Below are 26,588 nucleotides of genomic sequence, written 5' to 3'. Positions count from 1 at the left end.
GCTGTTGTGTGTAATAAATAAGCACTTACGATTTAGGTTTGTCAGAAGAAAAGACTCAGTACTTCTGGTTACCTGCATAATTTACAGCTTATTCTGAATCTGCTTGAAGCTCTGTGACTTACAGCAGACCGTAGTATAGTCATGCCCACTATAGCATTACATCCTCTCATTTGCATAGCAAATCCTATACCTGTTATCCTTCTTTATACCTGGGACCCAAACTGTTTGGTTTCATTGTAGGCTGGAGCTTGAAAGATACAAGTAAATAACTGGTATCAAGATGAGGGGCAGAGTATAATAAAGCATGTCTGACACAGGAAGCCACAGAGCAGGCAGAATTTGAACAGAAGAGCTGCCTGGAGCCCAGTGCACAGAATCAGATCCGATTTCAGATTATAAGTATGTCCCCATTCCCCCCTCGCAAACAGACCCACAAAACTTTGTTTGCTACAGCAGTAGCAAACTCCAGCCAGGAAAACAGATCAAAGTTTCTCCCCAGCTAAATGTGAACACTGCTTCTACCAGCGTGGCTGGCCAGTAAGACACCTCTTATACCCTGCAAAGAGGTCACCAAAAAAGCATGATTATTTGCTAGTCTTGTGGGCACTAGCTTTAAATATCTGGTCACACTCAAGTGTCTACAGCTTTCACGTGAATGCTAGCCATGTGGAATGAATATACAGGATAGTGGTGGGGACAAGTGGGTATTTTCACCACACTTAATGTGGTTCACAATATGAAAGTTGAAATTTCAGTTCATTATTACAGAATGTAATATTCTGCAGTAGATTCAAGCCACAAATAACCAGAGAGATTATGACCTGTGTGTGGGATCACTGATAAATGAAAGGCATCCTCCTTTTCATTTCAGTGGTTCCTAGTCTCCTCATAGCCAGGAAATTGGTTTCTGTGGGTTATCGTTAACAAACATTGGTATAGAGTAATCCAGAACTCATCTAGTGATATGTCATCGTATCATCTGTGTATTAGTATGAATAGCTGCTCTAATTCAATAAAGTTTATTAGAACACATTTGTATTCAAGTAGAGGATTAGTGGTTTGAGCATCAGTCTCAATACAACTAGACAGTGTGGTACCACCGGCGCAAATCCTGATAGGCTCATTTTATCTCTTCAGATAAACCCAGGATTAAACTGTTTGCTGTTGAGGGTTTTGGGATGATGTCCTGTTACTTATCCTAAGAGCATGGTCTAAATTCTATGCTTCTTGAGTTCAGTGTTCACTGGCTGCAATCTTACACCCTAGAAAACACTACCTGCTGGAGGTTCTTTATATCGTGGCTTGTGAAGCACTTTGGGGCTAGATGTTTAAATGCAGAACATTATTCATTATCACTGGTGATGCTAAAAGATTAAAATATAAACTGGTCTGGTAGGGGAGTGTCAGCACAGTGCATGGCTGTGGCTCCCATGCTCCCCAGCCTGACAAAATATAGGAATGTGACAAACCCTGTGGTGGGATTAAGGCTTTCTGTGTGGCCAGTGCTTTCAGTGGCACTCATGGGCCTCACAAGGATCCACACCCAAGCCTTCTCAACTGGGGGTGAAGTCTGGGAGAGAAAATGGAGGGCTCTCAGAGGGGCCCCTCACCACCATCACTTCCTCCTTCACAATGTCTCCCAAATATGCCCTTTCTTCCCATCCCCCCTTGGTCACCTCATGCCTCTGCAAATGTCCTCCTTGCTGATCTCCAGGCATTTCACCCTTCCACCCACTGCTCTCCATACAAAACACAACTGCTAAAATGATCTTTCCCGCCTGCCGTTCTGACTGTCACTCTCTCCCTCTTTGAATCTGCTCACACTACTCTGACCCTGTGCATACCTCAGTTCTCTCCTATCTACCCTCTTGAGCTGCAAGGTTGTTGTCCTCTGTCAGCTGGTTTCTTCATGCTATCTGTGGTGTGGCTGGCTGGGGATTGCTCTGTCTCTCTGCCTTGGTCTGCTGAGCAGCTCTCAATTTTTCCTCCTGAATGCCTCATCTTTTTCTGATGTTCTATCTCATTCCAATAGGCAAGGTATCATTGCTAACTTTGGGATGTTCCACATATTGCCTCCGTTCACCCCAAATATGCTCAACCTGCTGCACTCTCATAACTGACTGTAAAAACTGGCTCTGGACCAGCTTCTGGTAATACTTCAGACCTGATTTGGCTAGGTCAGCTGCGGAGAATAATTCACATCTCATAGCCTGCAGAACTGGTTTGTTTAATAAGCTCCATCAGGTGAATTTACCTATCCAGAGGTCTGGGCCCTCTGGTTATATGCTGACAGATTGAAATCAGTGGCATCCTTTTCTGCCCAGTTCTTCTATGGCCTTACATGTGCACAAAGGGCAAAGCACAATATGTTCAATCTGATAGCCTTATTCTAAAATAAAAGTCAAACAACAATATGGAACATGCAGTCAGCGTATGTGTTTCCTGCATAGTAGACTGCAGCAACTCTGTACAAAATGGCTGCTGTGTCAATGGACCAGGACATTTAAAAGTGCAGTACACAGATAAAAATGGCATAAAACTTTCAAGTTACTGTACACATTATTTTACATATCGACCTTGTGCTTTGCCAAATGGTTGAAAATGCCTCTCTTCTCATGTGCTAAATGACTTCCTGCTCCTTCCAATTCCTCCTTAAAACACGATCTTCTTTGAAGTGTTTCGACAGTGAGTACTGCAAGAATTTCCCACCACTCCAAGGCTGCGTCATCACTTGGTGAGCTGTATCGCCACTATTGATCTAGTCTAGATTGGAAGCGCCTTGGATCATAGCCCAAGGGCCAGATCCTCAGGTAGTGTAAATCACCATAGCTCCATGAATTTCTGCTTATACCAGCCCAGGATCTGCCCCTTGGCTTCATTTACGGGCACTGTCAGTATTCAGTAACAATACAATGGAAGTAACTTTATTTCAGCAAATGGGAGGCAGCAGCAGGTAATGAGTTTGCAAACAACAAGGCTATTTCTGCTTTTCACTATACCACATTGTGCCTTAAAAATTCAAGGAGGAGCCTTAACCTCTGCTGCTTGTAGCCGCAACAGCAAGGGACAGCAAGCAGGGGACAGAAGATGTTCTGGATGTTTTCATATGGTTCCTGTTGCTAAGGAAACTACCTCCTTGATATCTGTGTTCACTACATCTGGGTCACTTGGGCTTTTGCTCTCAGAGTAGAGAATGAGTTAGTGTTTGGGGACTCATGGGGAAAGGAGAAATGATTAAAGTATGTTCTTAATGCACAATCTCCCTCACTCTCACATGCTATATAATAGCCATGGGACAAATTCAGTTTTTAATGATTATCAGTATTGCTAAAAGAAACACCTATCATCATATTACATGCCATGCTGTACATGACTTAAATTAAGGGAAAGCTTGCAAAAAATACACCAAAGAAAATGTCCAGTGCTGCAAGGTTCTGACCACCTTATTTACATTGTAGCTGTGCTTAAAGGCCTCAGTTAGGATCTCACTGTGCTAAGTGCTGCGCAAACACATGAAAAAACCCACAAACCCTACCCCCAAAGTGTTTATAATCTAATGGTCAGTCTCTCACCCATGTAGACCCCATTCTGAAGTCAATGGGGCTCCATGCAGGCACAGAGTGGCCACCTGCCTAGAACTCATGGTAGGCTCAAGGCACAGATATCATAAAAAGTGTCAGGGGAGAAGGAGGGAAAACAAGAGGAACTATTATGAGATCACAGTTATACATAGCAATGATGTGCACAACGTGATTCTACCAAATTATTAGTGGGTGCTTTGGAGGGATGGCAGGGAGCAAAGATAGGGTTTATTTTAAAAAAAAATTCTGCTTTGTTTGTATTTTTACTTTTTAAAATATTCAAACCTCTGCCCTTTTCTCTGCTTTAACTATGTTTTAATAAAAGCCGTGTGTGTATGTAAAAGTAATAAAATAGACACACGTCTCAAAACCTCGATGAAGTCTCTAAAACTATAGACACATATGTCAAGGTTTTGAAATATGTCTCTGTATCATTACATACATACACACACACAGAGCAGCTGCCTTCTGAAAATCAGGGCCCTTTAAGTTGTGTCCCAAGCCGGGCACCCAAAACTGAGGTACCTAAAACTTTTATAAATATATGGGTGTGCATATGAAGGTGAGCCTATTCAGAGGTGATACCCACATGACAAATCACAAAGCTTCTCCACTTGTGAGTTACACGGCCATCCCACACCATCATGTATTGTGTCTATATAAAGCAGTAAGATAAATGATTATATCTTGGTCTTTCAGTTGCTTTTGGAAGTGGGATGGATTCTGTACAGCACTATGTTCTTCTAGGCTATCATATAAATAAAAAATGGCTATTTCAGAGAGACTAATAAAAGCGAGCTGGTTGGTGCTTGGCCAACTTCACAGAGTTTGTACTTAATGCTCAGTTTGGACTATCCCCCAAAAGTCTGATTGAAGTCTTAGAACCTCCTGGGTCTGTGCATTGCGCTGGAGCACTTATGATTCACTCCTTTCTATGGGCTCCAGTGGGCTTTGGATGAGGCTGTGGTTCTACTCTTTCCTAAAGTTCAGGTTGAAATTTTGAAAGGGGCACTGGCAACTGAGACTCCTGGTAACTGAGACACTATCTCCCTTGTTTTGCACTGGAAGCTCAATGAGCCCCAAATTATGGGCCAACTTTTGTTCTTACCCTGGGAAACGAGTAGAGTTTCTATTGATGAGATTATGTCAATGAGAGCAGAATTTAGCCTGAAGAAATGGGATTATAAATGCCTTGTTCAATGCTTCCACACCTCCCCATAATGTATTTTCTGAGTGGATTTGGACTTCGAGGCTTGTAGGAAAATCAGGCATCAACAGAAGAAAATATCTAATAGATGAGAAATGACCTCCATTACTTAAATCCTTAACCATCTGCTACTGGATTGCACTGCACAGGCTGAAAATATTAGCTACCTCTTCCTACATAAATAACCCCAACTCCCGCATTAGAGGTTTTATTTTAGTTCAGTGTTTTAGGCTGCTATCCCTGTTTCGGTGTGACAATGTGAAAGAAAAGAAAAAACAATGAAGACCCAGGTCTCTCTGGGGTGTCTGGCAAATGGACCGAAGTGCCAATTGGTGCCTGCCCAGAGTTCTCGGCTTGGGACTTTGTGTGTGGAACTTTATTACATCTGTGTCTAATTGCTACATGACTGCTATTAGAGAGATAAGGGGTGAGTTAATATCTTTTATTGGACCAACTTTTGTTGGTGAGAGAGACAAACTTTTGAGCTTACAGAGTGTGGAAGCTCAAAAGCTTTTCTTTCTCACCAACAGAAGTTGGTCCAATAAAAGATATTACCTCACCCACCTTGTATCTCTAATATCCTGGGACCAACACAGCTACAGCAACACTGCATCCTTCTGCTGTGGCATTTGGGGGACTCTGGTGAGGCACACTGAACAGGTTTTGTTGTATGAAGCTAAATTACTGTGGAAGGATTTGGACACAGCAGCCTGACCTTCCTGCTGTGGAGTTATGAAAAGCAGTCAGGGTTTATTTTCCTCACCTTCATTTCTCAATTCCTGCGTAAGCAGCACGATCTGATTGTTGCATCATGGTTTTCTGAAGCAGCTGTCTGTCTCCTTTTAAAGCTTTATCATACAGGTTTGCAAGTATCAAAAGTAAGTATTTAACCCCGGGAAATCTTGCACACTAGTTGAAAGCACCATCAAACAATCTGTTGCGGGATGTCTGTTGCATGGTACTACTGGTTTACCTGATAGGTAATGATGACTGAGTCTTGAACGCAACCTTTGGTGCTGTTTCTGAGTGACTTTGCATGCTGTTCCTCTGGACCACAGTGTCATGGGCATTTTGAGATAGATAGATAGATAGATGTTTCTTTCAGTCGGCCTGCCTGTCAGCAAGCCTTCATCATTTATTTCAAAGATCAGTCAGGACCTGCACTATCACCAAGGTTTCAATGTCTTGTGGCTCCTTGTACCTATGTAGTTTGTTGCGTCTCCCCTTTTCTGGTCCTGTGGCAGTCACTAAGGCATGCATTATTATCATGCTTGGATATTGCTTTAAAATGATGATGGCTCATTATTCATATCGCACAAAAAAGGTGACAGGTACTTTAGAGACAGGTAAATACACATGGACCATGCCCTCAAATGATTCACAATCTTAGCAGTCTGTTCAAGACTCTCTTAATTAGTAGACATTTTATTTTCATATTTTCCATGTCCACAGGCTGCTTTAGGTATTGTACTTCCATTAACCCCTTTTAGTCCAGTTGACTGTAATGGCTTCTTTGCCTTTTAATGTATGGGTCTGGGAGAGGTGGGAGAGGTGGGAGAGGATTGTGTTTTGAGGGGGGGTTTTGCATGTATGCTATGGTTTGGTGCTTCCTGTTGTTCATTCATCACACAAGCTGCCATTTATCCCTACTATTAATTCTGATTTTAAAATATTAATGGGGATTCATAGAAATATCTCAGTAGTAAGGCGGTGTGAGATTAATACTGTCTCTTCCCCGGTCTAAGGGGAGGTATGTTTTCTCTTTTGCAGTAAAATCATAATTGCAACAATTATATCAGCCATATAAATGTTATAAACTTTCTGCAGCTGGGATCCCAGACCTGTTATCTAGCCTCATTGTAAAACTTCCTTAGATACAAGGACCCCCCCCCCATCTCTGGCAATGTACAGCTCTTCTTGCTCTAATACATCTTACTCAGCATATTCAGGGTGGTTTTCATCTCTCTATTTAAAGCCATCGCCTTCTGACTTTAAAATGTCACCAGACTGTTCTCTGAGCCTACACAGTCTTAGATGACTTTTCTATTTTGCTCCGTTGACGACAACAGTTCTTCAGAACTGGTGACTCCTGTATCCTCTTCCTAAATCTACTAGTTGGAGATGGGCTTGAGTTACAAAATTCAGATCTAGATACTGAATCAAGTATTCCAAAGCTTGGGGTGTTCTGGACCAGGATTTTGGTTCAGATTTCCAAACTCTCTCTCCCTGGCCCAAAATAAGGGAAGTGTTATTAATACCTAAAGTTTTGTTTTGCATACTATCTCTACTATTGAAGCTGCATCTAGTTGACCAGCACACTGCAAAGCATGGGATTCCAGCTAGTGAATCTTCATTCAAAGGGCCGCATGTTTTGAAAATTTGTATATATTGTTGTCTTGTATACTTAAGTTGGCACCATGTATAAATCATTGAAATATGCCAGGATGGGCCAGAGAGATGGTGTTTGTGTCTAGATCTGGATAAGGTTGAGTCGGGTTTAAGAGCTCAGGTTTGAAGTTGAATCAGAGCTAGGGTTCAGCAGCACCAAGATCACACAAGCTGATTTAATGAGATTTCGTCTGAGATAGCAGAAACCTTAAGGATCAGCTGCTTTTGTGAGATTTCTGCCATCTTGGGCCAAAGCTTCATGAGAGAAGAAAAACAATCCTCTGGTTTGCAAGACCTGAGTTCACTTCCCTGTTCTGACAAAGACTTTCTGTGACACCTAGGGCAAATCATTAAGCCACTCTGTGCCTCAGTTTCCCCTCCACAAAATAGGGATAATAGCATTTCCCAACCTTTCGGGGGTGTTAGGAGTATAAATACATTGAATATTTTGAGATGGTCAGATATGACAGTGATGGGGGGCAGATAAGTACATAAGATAGAATAGTTTGTGGACCATGTGGGATTTCAGCCACATTTCAGTGGGCGACCATAAGCAGACCCCTTTGGCTTCAGATCCAACCCACAATCAAAATTCTACGTGTACGTTTCAATGAAGGGATTCAAAGCCAAATCTTTGTACCCCACCCCACCAAAATCTCAACTGGCTCCAAATCAGTGATCTGACGTTGGCCTAGATCTACCAATTAATTAGTTAATGATTAAATAAAAGGGAGGACTGATTTGGGCACTAAAACTGATTGAAGGCACCAATTTAACAGCTGGACCATTTTTACGTCAATGGCTTTCCTAGAGTGAGTTTTTCCATTGATTTTCCTACAAAAATGTGAGATCCTGTCTCCTTTATTCCAGCCTAGCTTTGCCTTACAGGCAGTAGCCTATGGCAGCAAACTATCAGAGGCAACAAACTATACAGTGATTGTTTGGCTAGTGACTGCAGGTGTGTAAGGAGTGAATGTTTGTCTAGATGGTAAAACCCCTAGAGCAGGCCCTGTGTGTATTTCATCATCTGCATTACAATATCACCACAGCATGTGTTAGTGCTGGCTTGCCAGGCAACCAAACCCCAGAACCAATCATGGGCAGCTGAGTTTCTGAAGTAGTTTCCAAGCTGCATGTTACCATTCTCTGTACCCAGACTAACCAGCTGGGCTCCTTAAGGAGTCTCATTGAGCGCTACAGAATAGCTAGCTTGAAGATGCTTCATTTTAAGTAAGTCTCTCTCTCTGTCTCCCGACTCTCTCTCTCTGTCTCCTTACAAACCCTCGGCCTACGTTTGATCTCAAATCCTTGTACTCTAGCCAGCGTAGGGAGAATGCTATTTCGTGAGACTTTGACAACACTTAAAGAGATTACTTCAATCTCTTAAACAAATTTCAGTCTAGTTTTAAGATTAAGTACTGCCACTGAGATGTCCTTGTTGATTAAATCAGCATGATCTAACCTCACAGCTGGGGACTGGGGGCCAGAAGTCCTTAGTTTTATACTGACTCAGTTGTGTGCGATCTTGACCAAGTCACTCTAATGGCTCTCTGCCTCAGTTTACCTATCTGTTAGCCTCAGTGTAAAAAACCTTTCAGATCCTCGGATGAAGGGTAATATAAGTGCAAAGTAGTGTTCAGGCTATGTACAATGTCATTTTCTTTTACAAATGTTGACATGTTTATTGCTTTCTATACTTGTATTTAATATTTCAGATTCATTTAATATCTGCATGAGATTGATTAACGTAGGACTTGGGATGGTCTTAAAAATATCCAACTTTGTCTTTGTTCATGGCTGGTTTCAACCGTATATAGCTTAGTGATTTTTGACTTTGGTGTCCCTGGTACAGGGTCTTGTGCATTTTAGCATACTCCAGGGTTCCATTCTGGATGCAGTCTTCAATGTACAGCTGTTAAGTGATTTCCCTGCTATGCCGTTAGTACGCAGCTTTCTATTTCTATTGTATATGTTGGTATGGCTTTCTTTGTGTCTCTCTGATGTTTCAGAAATGATTAACCCTAGAAGTGACTATGGTTTAGCCTTGGCTATATCACTTCAGGGTTCTTCAGAGCTGTGAGAAGTGACAATTTTTTTTTTTTTGGAGAGTTTGATGTGAAATTTTTCATCATTATGTTGTGGCCCAAGGTATAGCCCAGAAATTTTGTTTTGGATGAAAAATCTCCCAAATGGTCCGTTTTTCATCAAAAATGTGCCAAATTAAAAATTCCTCCCTCCCCTTTTATTTTGACATGAACTGACTTCCCTCAAAGTTTTTAAGATTCTCCCATTTGAACAGGACCATGTTCAAGTCCAGATGGAAATTTCGTGGGTTTTTTTTTTTTGTGAAACTGGCCCATTTTTAAAAATTCTAAATAAAAGATAAACACCACAATTAGTGAGGATTATGCCTTTGATTCACTTTTTTTTTTTTTTTTTTTTTTGGCCCACCTTTCAGTTAGTGCAATTTGTTTGCCTCAGTTCTCAGTATCCCAGTTCTGGTACTTAGCTTGATTAGCATCCATCTGGTACCAATGTTCGGATTATGGTACTAAACCAAAGCTTTATAATAACATCAAAATCGTTAAATTGGTGCCTCTGTTCGTGCCGTGCTATGTTCATTGTTGCTTCTTTTCTGAGGCTCTACATCTCGAGGTAGAGCGATTTAAACTGTGTATGTTCTAGCTCCTGCTCCCCCTTCTCCCAGAGCTGCCTGCTTCCAGCCCCTCACGGTGCTGTATTTCTGTGAGCTAATTTAAAGAGATAATCCTTTCTAATCCGATTTATTACTGCAATCAAAATCTGAGTATGCTTTATTTTGAATCACATATGAATATTTAGCTCTTTGGGGCAGGAACTTGGTCAGCCTACATGTCTGTAAAGAACTTAGCACATTCCTGGCATTAGAGGAGTAAATAATACAAATAATTTAATATATCTAAGTTCTTAGGGACCCATTTCATTAAAAAAAATTTTTTTGCAAAATACAGCCAAGTGCTATGACATGAAAATCTCACTTTAAGGTATGAGGCAGAATGGTCCATTGTTTAGGGAATTAGCCTAGGACTGAAGAAACTTGGGTACTAGTACCCTGCTCTGAGGCATACTTTCTGTATGACCTTGGGCAAGTCACTTAGTGTCTGTCTGTGCCTTAGTTCCCCATTTATAAAATGAGGATAATAGCACTTTCCTGCTTCACAGAGATATTGTAAGGGTAAAAACATTAAAGACTGTGATGTGCTTAGATACTATGTGATGGGGGGCATATAAGTACCACAGATAAATAGGTATGTTTAAAAGAACAGAGAATCAATGGATATTTAGTAATTCATATCTGAATAATAACTTACAATCATGTAGTGCTTTCTAAAGCATTCTCTTAAAATGTGTCCCAAAGCTGGAATGCACAAAGCCTGTGTACGGGCCAGAACCACCACTTATTTCTGTGGAACTGGGCCAATTTATACCACTTGAAGATTTGACCCAGAATTCAGTTTCTCATTTTGCCTGAGCACTTAATAATTTATGTGCACACAAATACAAACATAAACAGATGCAGCTGCAGGATCTCAGGGTCCTGTTCAGGTTTCTCCTTTGAAAAATTGGCTCAATATACATAGGAAATATTTCACCCACTCAGCAGTGAGATGTAGCCCATCATGTGGGTAGAACAAGGCCACAGTTTAACAGCTCATGGTAACACTATATAGCAGTTCAAGACAGAAAGTGAAGATGAATTTTTTATCCAGTTGAAACCAAACAGGTAAGAGGGTTTAAGACAAAAATCCTTAGAGAAAAGAACAAATTAGCTTGAAAAGTAATTTAACAGAATGGTAATGCTCTAATACCATCTCTGCAAAAGCAGAATAGTTTAACCAGTGACATACTCTTTTGAGGCTCAGTCCAACGCATATAAAGTCAATGGAAAGACTCCCCCAGCTTCAATGGCGGTTGGATCAATCCCTTGAGGTTTTTGGTTTGTCAGTTGCTTTTATTGTAACATGATTGTTTTCACAAAATATGCCATTGTAACTTGTTATGGTGATTAAGCTAATTTGTTAATTTCCAGAATGATACAGTTTCCGAATATGTACCGCATTTCAGTTCTTAAAAGCAGAATGTTAAATTCATTGCTGTATTAGTGTCATATTCATTAAGTTCTGCAATATATTAAACCATAATCAATTTAGCCAAAAAATTTACAAGTCTGTAGAAAGAAAATTTCATGCATGCTTAAAGTATATGTGATGACACGCAGTGCAGGCCACTATGATGATAAGCTATACAGGAACCCCAGTCCCATTATCTAAAGGTCAGTGACCTGCAGTCTGTTTTAAACTAATTGTGTTGCCAGCCATTGTATTGCTCATTTCACTAATGGCCAGTTCATTGTACTCAATCTATTTGTTTATTACACACACCTGTTTGGAATGATCAGCTTCATTACACGTGTCTCTGACATTCCAGTGCCATAATCCACATGGAATTAAGTAGGCTTCCATGCATATGGAATAGATTAGGCATATAATGTTCTTTCACAGGAGGCAGCTGATAAGCACTGAGCTATCTCAGTCTATCCTTCTGTGCAAGTCCTAGCAATGTCTCCCTGTCAAGCATTCCATTAACTCCTTCACTTCTTATTTCTTACAAGGCCACACGTAATCGTAATCTTTTTATTTTGCTGAGCTATTATCTCTCTGTGTTCCTGGTGGCCTAGCACTGAGATTTCATGGTACCGCATTTTTCACTTAGTCTAAAATTGGGTTGGAAGAAGTCAGGGCAAAGGGCGCTTTCACTGAGCAGGCTGAAAGAAACTGTCTTGTCTAAAACTAAATCTTTGTTTGTAGCTACTTTTAATTCAGTGTCAGTTTAGAAGATGGCTTGTTTTACTGCAAGCAGGAATAATGAAGATCCTGATTTTACCACCTGTAATCCTGTTGAGTAGTACTTTATTCCATGGGGGTGCCCAGTGGCACAGATCATGGCCCAGGCTATGCATCTGTGCACAAACATGGGAGAAATTAAACTTTCCCACACACATGCCTCTGTGCACAGGAATAAGGAGAAACTGCCCACCTCCTACTCCCCTCCACTGCATAAGAGGGCAGGGATTGGGCAAAGAGGGCAAGGAGTAGGCAGAGCCTTGGTTCCACCCAAATGTGCCAGTCATCACCTTTCTGGTAAGGGACAATTGTACATTGCTACCCCACTGGAGCAAGTGGGCAAGCGGGGAGGAATTGTTCTGAGAAGCCCCATTCCTTCCCCGTGCTGCTCCTGGGGCAGCATCTCTAGTCACTAAACCTCACAGGGCAAATTGTATAGGGGGTACTTGTGGTGAAAGGCAGCAAGGCAGAATCAGGATGGCAGAATCAGGCTAAGAATCCCTACCAGATCCCCCACTCTGCTAGGATCAAGCCCCAGAACCATTCCTCTCCCCATCATAGCATGAGTACTGGCTGATCTCCCCTTTCCTTGGAAGGACCCACTATTAACACAACTCATCGTCAACTTCTGGAAAGTGTTTCTTTGTTTAACCAAAAACCTCCTTCCTAACTCTGAACTAAGTATTTCTGCATTAAAAAGGGAAAGTAGAAGACTGACTACAACCACCCCTCTCCCCTGCCCCGCCCAAAAAGGGTTGAAGCTCATTTACTCTTAAACAGAATTAAAGCCATTTTATAGATCATACATTTTGCTGGCCTGCTATATTAATCAGTTAGGTGCACAAGCTGTCAAGTCAAAAGCAAGCCTCTTAGGCTACTTCTTGAGAAGTTTGGATTCCAGAAGCTGTTGATCTATTGATACAGATAAGCACCATAGAGAGAGATTAGAATCAGGGCAAACACCCAGGAGAAGATTAAATAAAAATAACAACAATGATAAAATAGGTCTGGGAATGTGCAATGTGAAATTGTTGGAGTTCGCATTTCAATTAATAGCTGTTTATGTGTGTCTCCAAAAAGGCAATTTTGAGAAAGAGAGTCCACAAAAAAAAAGCATTAATGATTCAGAGAGGGGAGAACAGAGAAATAGGCAAGTATCATCCATCTCAAAGGAGACAGGCAAGAGTGGTAGAAATGGAAGAAAAAACATGAGGCCTTTTAAAAAATTGTTCCTGTCATAAATATAAAGGGAAGGGTAACCACCTTTCTGTATACAGTGCTATAAAATCCCTCCTGGCCAGAGGCAACATCCTGTTACCTGTAAAGGGTTAAGAAGCTCAGCTAACCTGGCTGGCACCTGACCCAAAGGACCAATAAGGGAACAAGACACCTTCAAATCTTGCGGGGGAGGGGGAGAAGGTCTTTGGTTTGTGCTCTTTGTTTACATGTTGGTTCTCTCTTGGGACTGAGAGAGGCCAGACAGAAATCCATCTTCTCCAACCCATCCTAATCCAAGTCTCTAATATTGCAACTAGTATAGGTAAGCCAGGCAAGGCAGATTAGTTTATCTTTTGTTTTATGTGAATTTTCCCTGTGTTAAGAGGGAGGTTTATTCCTGTTTTCTGTACCTTTAAGGTTTTGCCCAGAGGGAGATCCTCTGTGTTTTGAATCTGAATACCCTGTAAAGTATTTTCCATCCTGATTTTACAGAGGTGATTCTTTTACCTTTTCTTTAATTAAAATTCTTCTTTTAAGAACCTGATTGATTTTTCATTGTTCTTAAGATCCAAGGGTTTGGGTCTGTGTTCACTTGTACAAATTGCTGAGGATTATTATCAAGCCTTCCCAACAAAGGGGGTGTAAGGCTTGGGGGGATATTTTGGAGGAAGACGTCTCCAAATGGGCTCTTTCCCTGTTCTTTGTTTAAAACGCTTGGTGGTGGCAGCGTCCGGTTCGAGGCAACGTCTGTACCTTGGGGAAGTGTTTAACCTAAGCTGGTAAGAATAAGCTTAGGGGGTCTTTCATGCAGGTCCCCACATCTGTACCCTAGAGTTCAGAGTGGGAAGGAACCCTGACAGTTCCCTAAAGTGTTTTAGAACAAAACAATTGGCATGAATAACTCTCCAGGACCTGAGCACTCCTACAGAATTGAAGCCAGTTAGAAAGCTCACAGGATCAACATGTAGCAATTTTCCACAGTTGGACAATATAACCCTGCGCCCATTGATGTCAATGGGGATTTTAACATGATCATAAATAGGAGCTGGATTGGGCCCCAATGGTGAAATTCACCACGGTGAAGAGGGCCACAGCAAGGTCTATGGCCCACTTAAGTCCCACTCAAGCTCTATTTTGAGGGCTTAAGCAACACACAGCCTCTGTGCTGGCCCTTGGCATAGGGGTGAATTGCACCCTATAGGAGAATCCTGACTACTGCTGAATGGATTTCAGTGGTTCGGGCTGACAAAGGCTCATACAATCCTTTTTTGGATTTGGTTCCTGCATATCTCACATCTTAGGGTTTGCACCTCATTATTTATTATTATTGATTTATTTATTTATTTGAATTGCAGTAGCATTTAGAGGCCCAGTCATGAGTCAGGATCCCGATCTGCCAGGAGCTGAACACACATAATGAAAAGACAGTCCCTGCCCCAAAGAGCGCACAGTAGTGTTAGTTTCATTTTGAGTTTTAGCTTCAAGTCCAGACTTAGACCAGGTGCTACCTCTTGACTTCAGTGGCTGTATCTTATTACACTGGGTCTAAATTTGTCTCAAAGCAAAATTCAACCAAAACAGCCACATTTTGCTTGGTTTCAGGTGAAAACTTGAGTTGTGTAAACTTGTGGGGAAATTTTCACACAACTTTCCACAAGGTTCATTTTATCTCATTTTGAGCCCCTAGGAATGCTGCAATTTTGCAAAAAATATTATGAAAATTACATGTCAGACAAATATTCAAAACCATCCGTTTCCCACATTTCTGTAGTGCAAAAGTTTAGGTTGAAAATATTTCACGTTGTAATCTTTTAGATTGAAAGGGTGGGTCCTGTCTGTCAACAAAGAATGTCACAAAATTTTTGCAAGCAACAGCACCAAGTGTGAACTTGTCATAATATGTGAAAATACTCCTAGAGGCCTTAATCCAGTAAAGCATTTAAGCACATGCTTAGCTTTAACGCTACTCTCATGAGCATCTGACTTCAATAGGACCACTCATATGCTTTAAGTTAAGCTTGTGCCTTAAGTGATTTGTTGCATCTGGGCTATGAACTAGTGCAACAACTCAGCATAAAAACCAAACATGGTCACGGTCTGCAGGATTTTTTTCCATTCATTTGATTTCTTGTAAGGATTAATCTTATCATAATAATAATAAATATTACCTAGCTAGTGTTTTTCAACAGTACATCTCAAAGCAGTTTACAAAGGATCCTCATTTCAATGATGAAGCAATTGAGGTGCGGAGACGTGAATTGACTTGCCCAAGATCACTCAATCAGGCTGTTGGCAGAACTGGGAATAGAACGCTGGTCTCCTCACTTCCTGGCCAATTCTCTGTCTCCTAGGGCATGATGCTGCCTCTTCAGAGAGAGTTCCAGTTTGGCCTTCACTCATATTTTACCATATGATCCCTGAGTATAGAATTCAGCCTTTCAACAGCAGAGGCCTCCCCTTTCTGTGTCTCTCACATCCGCTCTTCCAGTCCTTTTCGATAGCACCTGTTCAAGGGTGATGAGCTGTTATTAACTACTGTTCACTGAGGAGAATGCCATAACATTTTCACAGCTCAAATTTCTTGCAAATGTTTCACATATTTCTAATGGACACAATGCAAAGCCGCCAAGTTTTGCACGGTTTCCACTCCTCAAACATAAATCGACCCAGGCTCTGATTCTACTGTGACTTGGCCCAAGTTTGCCAGTATTGCTGAATCTGGACCGATGTTCAGTTTGTAACCAAAGTTTTGCACAGCTCTGTGATCCTGTCGTCTGGTGTCAACACAATGTGCAGCCCCAGAAGGGATCTAAACCAGGTCCCTGGCTGCCAGGAGCTGCAAAAAGACTGTGGCCTTTTTCATGGGAGTCGAGGAGCTGCTTGTGTCTCTTACTGTGGCCTACCTCAGGTGGAGGCAATGAGTAGCACTGACGGATTCTAGAAGGAGTCATACTCAGCTGTCCTCTACCTAAAGCAGGATCTCAGCAAGGTGGGGCTTTTGACAGAAGAAGTGGGTGTAGATAAGGCGGGAAGTGGCAATGAACTACATGGCTCACAAGGGAGAGGGCTGAAAGAGAACGGACCGTCAGTTATGGAGTCTTAATGTAGCTAGATCCATCCCTGTTGCTTCTATGCACACTGATTTTTGCATTTAAAAAATGTGAATCCCTGTATAACAGCCAGATATCCACAGTAGTATTAAAGACCCAGGGACAGTTGTTCAGCTGGTGTAAATCTGCATAACACTATTGAAATCCGCGGAGTTACGGCATCTAACCCTGCTGAAGAACTGGGTCACATGGTCTAGTGGAAAATACTAGCAGAAGTGGTTAGCATGGTGAGGGGAGGGAAAGAAAGAAGTAGGCAGGTGGGAAAGGCTAGGAAGATGAGTTAGAGAAGAAGGAGACGGAGGGCCAAAGAGGAGGTAAAAGCACCATTTCTGACCCAATCTCCATAAGCACGATTGTTCCATAAAGATCAGTCTGGAGCATTTGCCCCAAGAGAGGCATATTATTTCCTCCTAGCATTTGTATTTTACTTTTACCTCTTGCCACAATGGAAATTCAAGTCTCACATTCAGTCAAAGCTGAGCATTTTATCGCTTTTCCAGTCAACTGCTTGAGCCAGATGTTTAAAATTTATCACCAGTAGCTCTGTGAGTATTGGATATGTAAGTAAATGAAAAATCAACCTTTTGCACTATGTCCCAGAGAACTTTTTTTTCCTTTGGCCTGCTGAAGCAGTTGGCTATCAGAATACGTGGCTTTCAAAAGTGGTTTGCTCACGACAATGTTATAGCTATTGGAAAATGAATCTTGCAGCTATCGGAGAGCACTGTTCTGTCAAGCCAGTTTGCTATTACAAAATTCTGTATTTGCAGCACGGGTCTGTGGCTTGCTACCAAATAGGTTTGCCAACCTTTTGTTGCCACTTTTTTGATGTTGTAAAGAGAAAAATCTTATTTCATCTGGAAGTTAAAAAGCTACAGTCCAGCATGTTAACTTTTCTCTGTACCACTAAGAATCTTGTGTCATTCCTTGAAAAACCCCCTTTATTCCCTGGCACTATTATAACCACAATGCTTCCACCAGACAGGGAGGAGACAACATTTCCTTTGACGTTTGTTAATGCCACACCTGAACTGATGGAAGAATCAGCGCTGGGTGATGGCAAATGCTCCTCTACCCAGGGGCTCTGCAGTATTCTCAGTCATAAAGGACTAAGGAGCAAACATTATTATTAGAGGCCATGTGATCCAATGACCCGGGTTCTAGTCCTGGCTCTGCCACTGATCTGTTGCATGACCCTGGGCAAGTTATTTCACCTCTATCCACCCAGTCACAGAGGTGACTGATCCTGCCTTAACATGAAGGAGGAGGTCCATGCCCAGACAGTCCACTCCATGTGGATCCTGGGGTATGATGCTGGCCCATTATGTTCACGTGCACAGAGGAATAGCTTCGCTTGCTGTTAAAGTAAAGCCACCTTGGGCATAGAACACAGCCACTATTTTAACAGTGCCAAAGGAACCATGCCAAAGGGGTCAAAGATGAGACATGTGACATGCAATTAAAAGCAAAGGTGCAATTTGACCAGGAGTCTGGGGCTAACATGGAAAATATGGGACTTATGGAAAATAGCATGGGATCACAAGTAGTTAGGATCCTCTTTATTTATATTCCATCTGCAAAATGGCATCTACAGTAGCACCAGGCCCTGTAGCACCCTGCTAAGGCAACGATTTAGCCAAGACTTAGCGGAGAGTGTCAGCTATTGTGACACCAGTATTACTTCCTGCAGCGCTTATAGTTTCACTGTGTTCTGAGGTTTCCCATTAAAAAAAGACTGACGAGGCCCAAACCTTCTTAGTTTGGAAAATCTGACAAGATTACAGTGAAAAGTGGTATTTAAAAATCTGATCCAAAACCCATTGAAGTCAATGGAAGTCAATTCATTCCAGTGGGCATTAGATCAGAACCTGAACAGCTAAACTAAATGTCATCACACTTTACACATCTGTCAATTTCAGCTTTGCTTATTTGAATGTGAAGACACTATAGCTCTGACTGAAACAGCTCAGATATGACTATTTATGCAGCGCCATACAGATGCATAGGCGTGAGCTGAATTCTGTTTTTTGCACAGGACCTTGCCATGTCATTAATACAAAAAGTAGCATTTACTTGCTTTACTATGTATATGTATTCAAAGCAATGGCATTGGAGGATCTGGCTGGATTATGAAACGTATTTTTCAGGGAAGTAGGGAGTGCATCAGAGAAATTTCTTTATTATAAAATTTCTGATCTCCCCCTTTAATCTGGAGGGTTTATGAGTTCTCTTTTAATGGCCTTTTAAAAGAGACTCAGTTTTTCCCATGCTTGTTTAAACCCCAGCAGCTCTTTAATGACTGCACTGGCACCTTCTAGTAAGGGCAGAATAATCGTTAGCTTCCAAGTTTAGCCAACAAGCACTAATGACTAGTGAAGACATGTGTGTTTTAATAGAAGTTTTATGGGCATTTTCCTCTCTCTTAGGAGGAGTAAACATAGCAAAGGTTTGAAATTTTCTTTTATTTATCTCTCTGGCAAAAGATCATATCATTCCCATGGAAGTGCTCACAATAGTTTACAGCCACTGGTAGGTGTAAAGCTAAGGAGCCGTCATGAGGCAGAGTTTACAGCATTAGCTGGTTTTGCCACAGCTAACGACAGCAAAAGTACAGTAAGCCTCAGCTTGGACGTATTTTATTACCCCAGCTACTTCGGTGCATGGATGCAAAGTGCTTTGAAAAGGCAGAATGGTAGGGTGCATACTAAACGGCTACACTAAGGGTTACGGGCCTGATCCTTCCGGCTTTAGGATCTGCACACAGTTTTTGTACCAGGATAACCATGTCAATTAGGGGTGTGATTTCTTACCAATATAGTTATCCTGTATAACCCCAAATGCAGACACAGTTTTACCATTATACTAGTGCCTTATACAGCTTATATAGCTTATTGCCCTTCCAGTACTGGAATAGCTATACCAATAATGTACATTGATACAGATATAACTGTTTCCACAGTAGGGGATATACTGGTATAGTTAATGTGATGCAACTTTCTAGCATAGGCAACACCTTTGCACAGGGGTGAATTTTATCCAAACTGACTAAGAGCAGGGACAATCAAAATCCCAGTCAAGCCCTTTTGAAAGGAGCACTTAGGTGGCACACAGGCCTCATACTGTCTTTCTGCACAGGGGCTAATTTCCTCCTTTGAATATTACCTTAAAAGCAATGGGGCTGCTCATGGCATAGGGTACTGTTCACTGTATGCGGCACTGAAGTCCCACTTACGCCCTATTTTGAGGCCTTCAGTGCTGCATAGACCCTGTGTTGACCCTCCACACAGGGACAAATTTCACCCAAGGCCCAGAAGGTTGGGCTGGCATAATCAGGCTCTCAATTAGCATGTGAGAGGCGTTCTGATATACCAAATGGGGGTGTGCTTTCTTTTCCAAGTGATTTATTGTAAAATTATTCATAATCATTTTATTACATGAAGTACATACCAACAGCTGAATTGCCCTTACTCAGGAGTTGGGTGCTTTTTGTCAGTGTGATTCCTTAGCCAAGCGTAATGCCATTAAATGATTGGATTTTACTGTATATATTGACTTGGTGTCACAGATGATTTTCATTCCCCCCTATTACGCTTATAAATAAAAGCATCTGCCATAATTAGAAAATATGACCATTTTAAAACCTCCATTATTTTCCCCCTATTAATCTAAGAGCTGGGCAGATGTTTACTAATACCTTTTGACATTACATTCATCAACTGTTGCCTAGAATAAAATGGTTGAGATGCGATATTGCACCTGAGTTAAACAAGAAAGAATCTGGCTGAATCCAGGTTTCTGTTTAACGCAAGGAGGAATTTTGGTTTTCAGTCTAAGTACTTCTTAAAATTTTACCTCTCTCCTGGCACAGAGTGTGCAAAGATCTGCAGCTGGTCCTTCCTTTATGTGAAGGTCAAAATTCAGCATGGACTTGCTATACCCATTGAAATGAATTCTGGTTTTAAATGTTAACAAGGTTAGAACAAAGGGTGTTTCCTTCCACATCGTGCCAGTCTTGAGGTCTTTTTTTAGAATCTTTCTCCAGAAATCAGCTTCAGATTTTGGGAACTTTTCTCAATTTAATTAATAGAAATTAAAAAGTACCCACACAGTTGTAGTCCGAATGCTAAAATCTCCAAAGGGACTACAATAAAAAGGGTAAAAATGAGTATTTTGGTCTGTCACTCTGGCAGAACCAAACCCAAGTGTTTCTATTCTATTCTATATAGGTTCTTACACCACACTCATCACCATAATATCGGAGTCCTTCCAATAGTGCATTAAGCAATGTGACTTCACATCTCTTCCATATTGTTTGTTCTTTCATCCTCCCCTCTGCCCCAGGATAGAAGCATATGTAGTGGCGTCTCTCGGTTTGGTAGGGCTTTAGGTTTTTTATGTGTTAATACAAGAGAAGGCAAGGTCAAAGAAATGTACTTTTACTTGGAGTGAAAGGTGGTGAGGTTTGTGATGGTCCTTAGTTCCTGGAGGAGCTCATTCCACAGCCTCAGACAGGCTCCTGAGAAAGTTCTGTCTCCCACACAGATAATTTTTTCTCTTACTGCGAACAGTTCCATTGGGCCAAATGAACACAGTTGTTGATCATGGTCTTCATCACAGCACCTTTGGCTATCTTCATATCCTAGGCCCAGGCCATGGAGCACTTTGAAGATAAAGACCGAGACCTTGAATTTGATTTGAAATTGTATGAGAGGCCAGTTCACAGCGTGAAGGACAGGTCTGAAGTATTCATGGTAGCCTGTGTTGCTGAGGAGATGCTCTGAACACTCGCTTAGGAAGATGTAGACTAACACCTTTAGATACTTTGAGTTACTTATATTGTACACTGTGAGGAGCTTGGGATACAACAGGACCAGCATAAATGATCTAAAAGATGTTAGCTGTTGTCTTAACTAGCTTTAAGAGGGCTTTTCAGTCAGGTTACGCTAACTCAATTGCATGAGCACAATTGCAGAAAAGAACCATTTTGCCTATCAAGACGGGGCCTGAAGAAGAGCAACATTTCTGGTGAAATCTATCTTCTCCTTCTATTTGTTTTTTAATGGGGAACATGGTGATATGTCCCAGGAGCAGCTTTGCAATGAGAGATCTGTAATGTGTGTGTATCCCGGTGGAAGTAACCTTCAAGGTCAGTGTTGAAAAACAGCATCACTTGGGTTTGATTTGAACGTTCCCTGTGTGATTACCGGAGCTCAAGGGAATATTAGAGAGGCATGGGCAAGGGGTTGCATACAGAGAGCAGAAAGGTGAAAAATTAAGAGGAGACTGCTACACTTCCCTAAAATATTCAGCAGGCAAAATTAACTCACTTTTCTCTGCTTCCTAATGTCCATCTCCTCATTTAATCAACAGCAATACTAAATTCATTGTAGAAGCTTTTTGTTGTTGGAGAGAAAGATGGATGAGCGCCTGCCAGGGGGAATACTGGGAGTGTGGAGTAAAAGATTAAAAAGGAAGGACAGGATTTGTCAGATGAAGTTTCTCTGAACCAGTTCCCGTTGGAACTCGAAGGCAGGCCCAGGCTTCCCCGGTACTGCATGGTCTGCAGCAGTAGATGCGAGTTTCCGCAGCTCTGAGTTGGTTGTAATTTCCCGCATAACATTTGGCAGGTTTGGATGGTGAACTTTTCCTTTGATCCTGATCGTTCCTGTCATTCCACGACTGTTGGATGGCAGCTGGCCTGTGCGATGTTTCAGGACCCGGTAAGCAAACTATTCTGATCCCCATCCCCCACCTCCCTCTCTCTCTCTGTCTCTCAGCCTGAAGGGCCATGGAATATTCAGAGTAGCAGACACATACACAACACCCATTGCTTCAGATGCTGTGTGAGACAACGGGAATAATGAGCACGATAAAGCCCTGCAAACACATGAAGCCTTGGGCATCAGTGGTGCGATCCTGCAGCCTCGAATAAAGCCATCAGAATACTGCGATGACCAAGTCCAGTGCGAGGCCAGGTGGCTCTCCAACTTGGAAGTGCCCCATACGATAAGCAGTAAAGGGACATTTATCTGTGTCTCATTCATTGATCATGAGTACTCATTGCCTATGGCAGATTAACTAGCTGCCTCCTTTGTGAGTTCCCCATAGTTCTCCAACATTCAGCCCCGAGAAGAAAGAGTGGCAAATGCAGGTGCCAGTTGGTGCTGGCCAATAAAGCATCACCGCTTTCATAACCTTGTATATGTGAGAGGGATGGACAAAGCTTGTCCCATGTTTGTCCAGGGAAGGATTAAAGTCTTATTCCAGACCAAGAAGTTAACAGGTGTTTTTCCTCAGCAGAGGCACCGCATGGGAACTAATGTGAGAAGGAGTGGACTAGGCTTACTGGTGATGATTCCTCTTCAGGAAGAGGTGTTTGAACTCATTGGCTTCAGAAGCTGAATTGAAAGGGAAGTGGCTGTGTCCTGATGCAAGAGAACATTTTGGGACTAGCTGCAGTAAGCCAGCCTTAGTTTCCTTTGAAATACCCAGGTGTCAGGAAACCTCACTTCCTTGTTTTGTATAGACTGTGGCTGTTTGCTTTGCATTTGACTTTGGATACAGGATTTGTTTTACTTGTTGCTGAGAGCTGAGGAAAAGCGCTTCCCAGAGGCAGCTGCTTGCAGTGCACAACAAGCTTAACTGGTCCCACCTAACCCAGGAACTCTGTTGTATTTTCTTGAGTGCCCTCTCCTGGTAACTTACCTAGTAACTACATATACACAGACATAAAGTATTATACTCATAGCAGCTGATCAATTCCCACTACAGGATCTCGATACATTAAGGAGAGAGTTGGGCTGGAGCCCCAGAGTTTGGATGGGGCTGTGCTGGATCTTGGATTTAGGTTTGTTACATTACATGGATATGGGACAGTGTAAAGCTGTATCTAGGTCTGAGTTTCCTCAAATCCTGGTCATGTTGGGATTTGAGATTTTGGTTTGGCCTATTGTAGACATAAAGGCCAGATATGAAGTTGGGTGCTAGAGATTGTAACAGAGTGTGATGACCCTTTAAAGGTAGGCACAACCCAGAACACCTGTTCTGCAGCCTTGCCCTCTTTAAGGCCAGGTTTCTAAGAGCTGTGTAATCTCCACTAGGGTCATGTGACTGATCTGATCGTATGACTAGGCTGAGAGAGATGCCTGCTTGTAGAAGAGGCAGGAAATAAAAGGCATGTCTGGTCTCATATATCACCACATATATGTCCATTGAACAGCTACTGATTCAGTAAAATATTTTGCCCCACTTTATACCAGGCAGCAAACAGATGGCAAACTATCCCCTTCAGATTTGCCTCTCCTCAGATAGGAACAGAATTCTCTTGTCCACACTAAACAGGGGAACAATGTAGAGTCTTGGTGTATTTCCAAATACAGGCTGCACTACATGACCGCACACTAGTGGGAAGCAGTGTGGGCTAGTGGATAGAGCACTGAACTGGTACTCAGAAGACCTGGGTGCTAGTCCCAGCTTGGCCTCTGGCCTGCTGGGTGACCTTGGGCAAGTCATTTCCCTGGTCTGTGCCTCTGTTTCCCTATCTGTAAAAGGGGGCGAATGACACTGATCTCCTTTGTAAAGCACTTTGTAATCTCCTGATAAAAAGTTCTAGGTAAGATCCAGGTGTTATTACTGTCTGACTATGATTGTTACGGTGGGCCAAATTCTGTGGTGCTGTATAGCCTGTGCAAGTCTCTTGATGGTAGGGATCGTGCTGCATATAAGGAATTTGGATGGGATTTAGGAGATCTGGGTTTGCCACAGACTTCCTGTGTAATTATGGACAACCATGCTAATCTTGCTATGCCTCGATTCCCCCTCTGTTACATGGGAATAATGAGGTGCTCAAATACTGTAAACAACTGAAGCAACATTGTGTTTAACCCATTATGATCAAATTTTCACCACTGCATGTCCCTGCTCCTCCAACCCACATCCCCAAACAAGCTGATGTGGAAGTGACTAGGCAGGGGCATCAAGAACATGTCACAGATGCATTAACGTGGTCCAATTTTTCATAATTCTTCACTGAGCAGCTGTCATATGCATAGTCCCCTAGCCCTTAGTATCACCGTTTTGCAGCACTGGGTTGACAAAGCCAATAACTCAAACTGCTTTCAACAGTACACCTGACTAAGACACACTCACCATGCCCCTGATATTGGGGAGTGTCTGGTATTGTATATTCTGTCATTCCACTCAGTTCCTAGCAAGCACCTAAAGTGTTAATGGCTTTATACCAGTGCAAGTGTTCTCCAAGCATGTCCTGTATGGCAGCCATTTAAATTTTTATCTCTTTGGTGCTGCCTAATTGAGACAGGGCAGGGCTGAGAGAGAAGTTTTTTTATGTTTGCAGCTCTTACAAAACAGGACGGGCCATAAAGGAAAAAGGTCAAACTATTGCAGCGTTTGTGTGTCATGGTCAGTCTCAGTGTATCAGGATTAACGGAGAGTGCCTGCAACAAGCACATAGCCTCCACTTTTACTTGTAGGAGCTACATCTCCCCCGTTATCAGGAGTGATAAACGCAGGGGAGAGACAGGAAGGAAGAGCCAGGTCATTCAGTGATCATGTTGCATAGCTTCTTCTCACACTCAGTACAGCAAGGGGATTCTAGAGAGGCACATTTATAGTGTGGCAGTTTCCAGCACACACCAGTCAGAGGCAGTGAGAGATCCAGCTGCCTCCTAATTGATGAGGTCTGTAGACTCAGACCCCTCAACAAGTATCTCTTTTGAGTCTAAGGTCTGATCACTGGATGATACTGTGGTCAGATGTAGCTCTGTCACGTCAGAGCATTGCTCTTCGGATGATATTATTCACCCCCCAGATCTTCTCCTCTCCTTGATGGAAAGGAATTTTCTGCTGGGCATTTTGCACTTGCACTTCAGTACCTGGACATGTGTCTTCCATGAGCTACTAGAAAATAATCTCCTAAAAATGAAATAGGTGTTACATGTCCAGTCTGGCATCCAGAGCATCATGATGAGTTTCTGCTGCAACCAGTTTTGCTGCCACAAATTCCCTGAGGCATTCTTGCCCAGCACTATTTAAAAGGGGAACATTCAGTGTGCCCTGGGGGAAGTGAAGCATGAAAGTCCTGTTATCACTGACAGAAGTTTTGCCGCCAGTTCCCCATCTGCCGTGCTGAATGTTAACTTCTAATATTGGCACTTCAGCTGAAATAATAAATAGGGGCTCCAAATCAAACAACATATTAGTCAGTCAGATCCTTGGTCAGTGCCAGGCCTTGGTCTGAAAGGATTTGGCACAGACATTCTTGTTTCAGGAGAGTGAAAAGACCAAAGAAAATCACATTGTAACCTTTTGCTGATCTAGGGGAAATGCGAGCATAGAACAGTACTAAATAATGGGTCAAAACCAGAACCATTTATTCCTAGTCTCTGTCGGATTTGGGGGCTCAAATGAAATGGGACCTGGCTAGGAATCACCTCAGGTTTTAGTTCTGCAAAACTCAAGCCACCCCCAAATTTTGCCCATCTCCACGGGGTTCTGCAAAGCTCCTTCTTGAAAATGATATCTAGAAACAGCCTAAAATAGCACAGAAGGCAAGAAAATAATCTGAACGAGGATTAATAGTGGCTTTAACTAGTGTCCATGCAACTCATGGAAATGTCCATTTATCTCAGCTGAACCAAGGCTAGACCCTTAGATTCTATTCCAAGGAACCATGATTAGGGGAAAAAAATCTGCCTCCTTATATAAAAAAAAATAAACCATCATTGTCCAACAGTAATAGTACTGCAGCGTCATTCTTATAAACTGTACGTGTTTATAAACTGTACGTTTGCTGTAATTAATAGAGATTACAGTGATAGGAAAAATTGCAGCCACTGTGCCAGCTCCTAGCATAGTTGCCATTTCTGTATTGGGGTATTTAGCCTGAAACTGTTGTGCTTTTTGTTTTGTTTTTTGCTGCATCTTTACATTTCTAAGAACCCTGCTAAAACAGCAAGTGTTTTGTTCTCATTGCTTCTGTTGCCCAGTATAGAAGGGAGATGCACACTGTGGTCTCTCAAGGAGACTTGGCTTTTGTTCTTTCTTATTGTTGGCTTTTCTGAATCTATGCTAAATTGGTTTTAGACTAAAAGTCTGCTATGAAAACATAATGTACCCAAGTTTTGGCTCACCAGCCAACAGGCAGCTCCATTTAGTAAATTATAAAAAGTTTTTTCAGGGT

The 26,588-nt window shown here is 42.1% G+C and overlaps 1 protein-coding gene across 7 annotated transcripts in view; it reads left to right on the top strand.

Moving 5' to 3' along the window:
* KCNMB2 (potassium calcium-activated channel subfamily M regulatory beta subunit 2) overlaps positions 1–26,588 on the top strand; it is a 231,121-nt gene that overhangs the window by 159,885 nt on the left and 44,648 nt on the right. For 2 of the 7 annotated variants that reach the window (XM_074963543.1, XM_074963547.1), the window contains exon 2: positions 22,015–22,107. The exons of 4 other annotated variants lie outside the window; for them this stretch is intronic. Coding sequence is in view for 1 of the 3 variants with exons in the window: in XM_074963542.1 (XP_074819643.1) it covers positions 8,393–8,406 (14 nt within the window). In the remaining 2 variants the exon portion in view is untranslated. Of the gene's footprint in view, positions 1–8,288; positions 8,407–22,014; positions 22,108–26,588 lie in introns of those variants that run through there. One more of the 7 variants, XM_074963542.1, reaches the window with a different exon arrangement.

Source organism: Natator depressus, chromosome 9, assembly GCF_965152275.1.
Source record: "Natator depressus isolate rNatDep1 chromosome 9, rNatDep2.hap1, whole genome shotgun sequence".
In the NCBI taxonomy this organism is placed as follows: Eukaryota; Metazoa; Chordata; order Testudines; family Cheloniidae; genus Natator; species Natator depressus.
The sequence above is the reverse complement of the archived record's forward strand: the minus strand, read 5'-3'. Positions and strand labels throughout refer to the sequence as shown.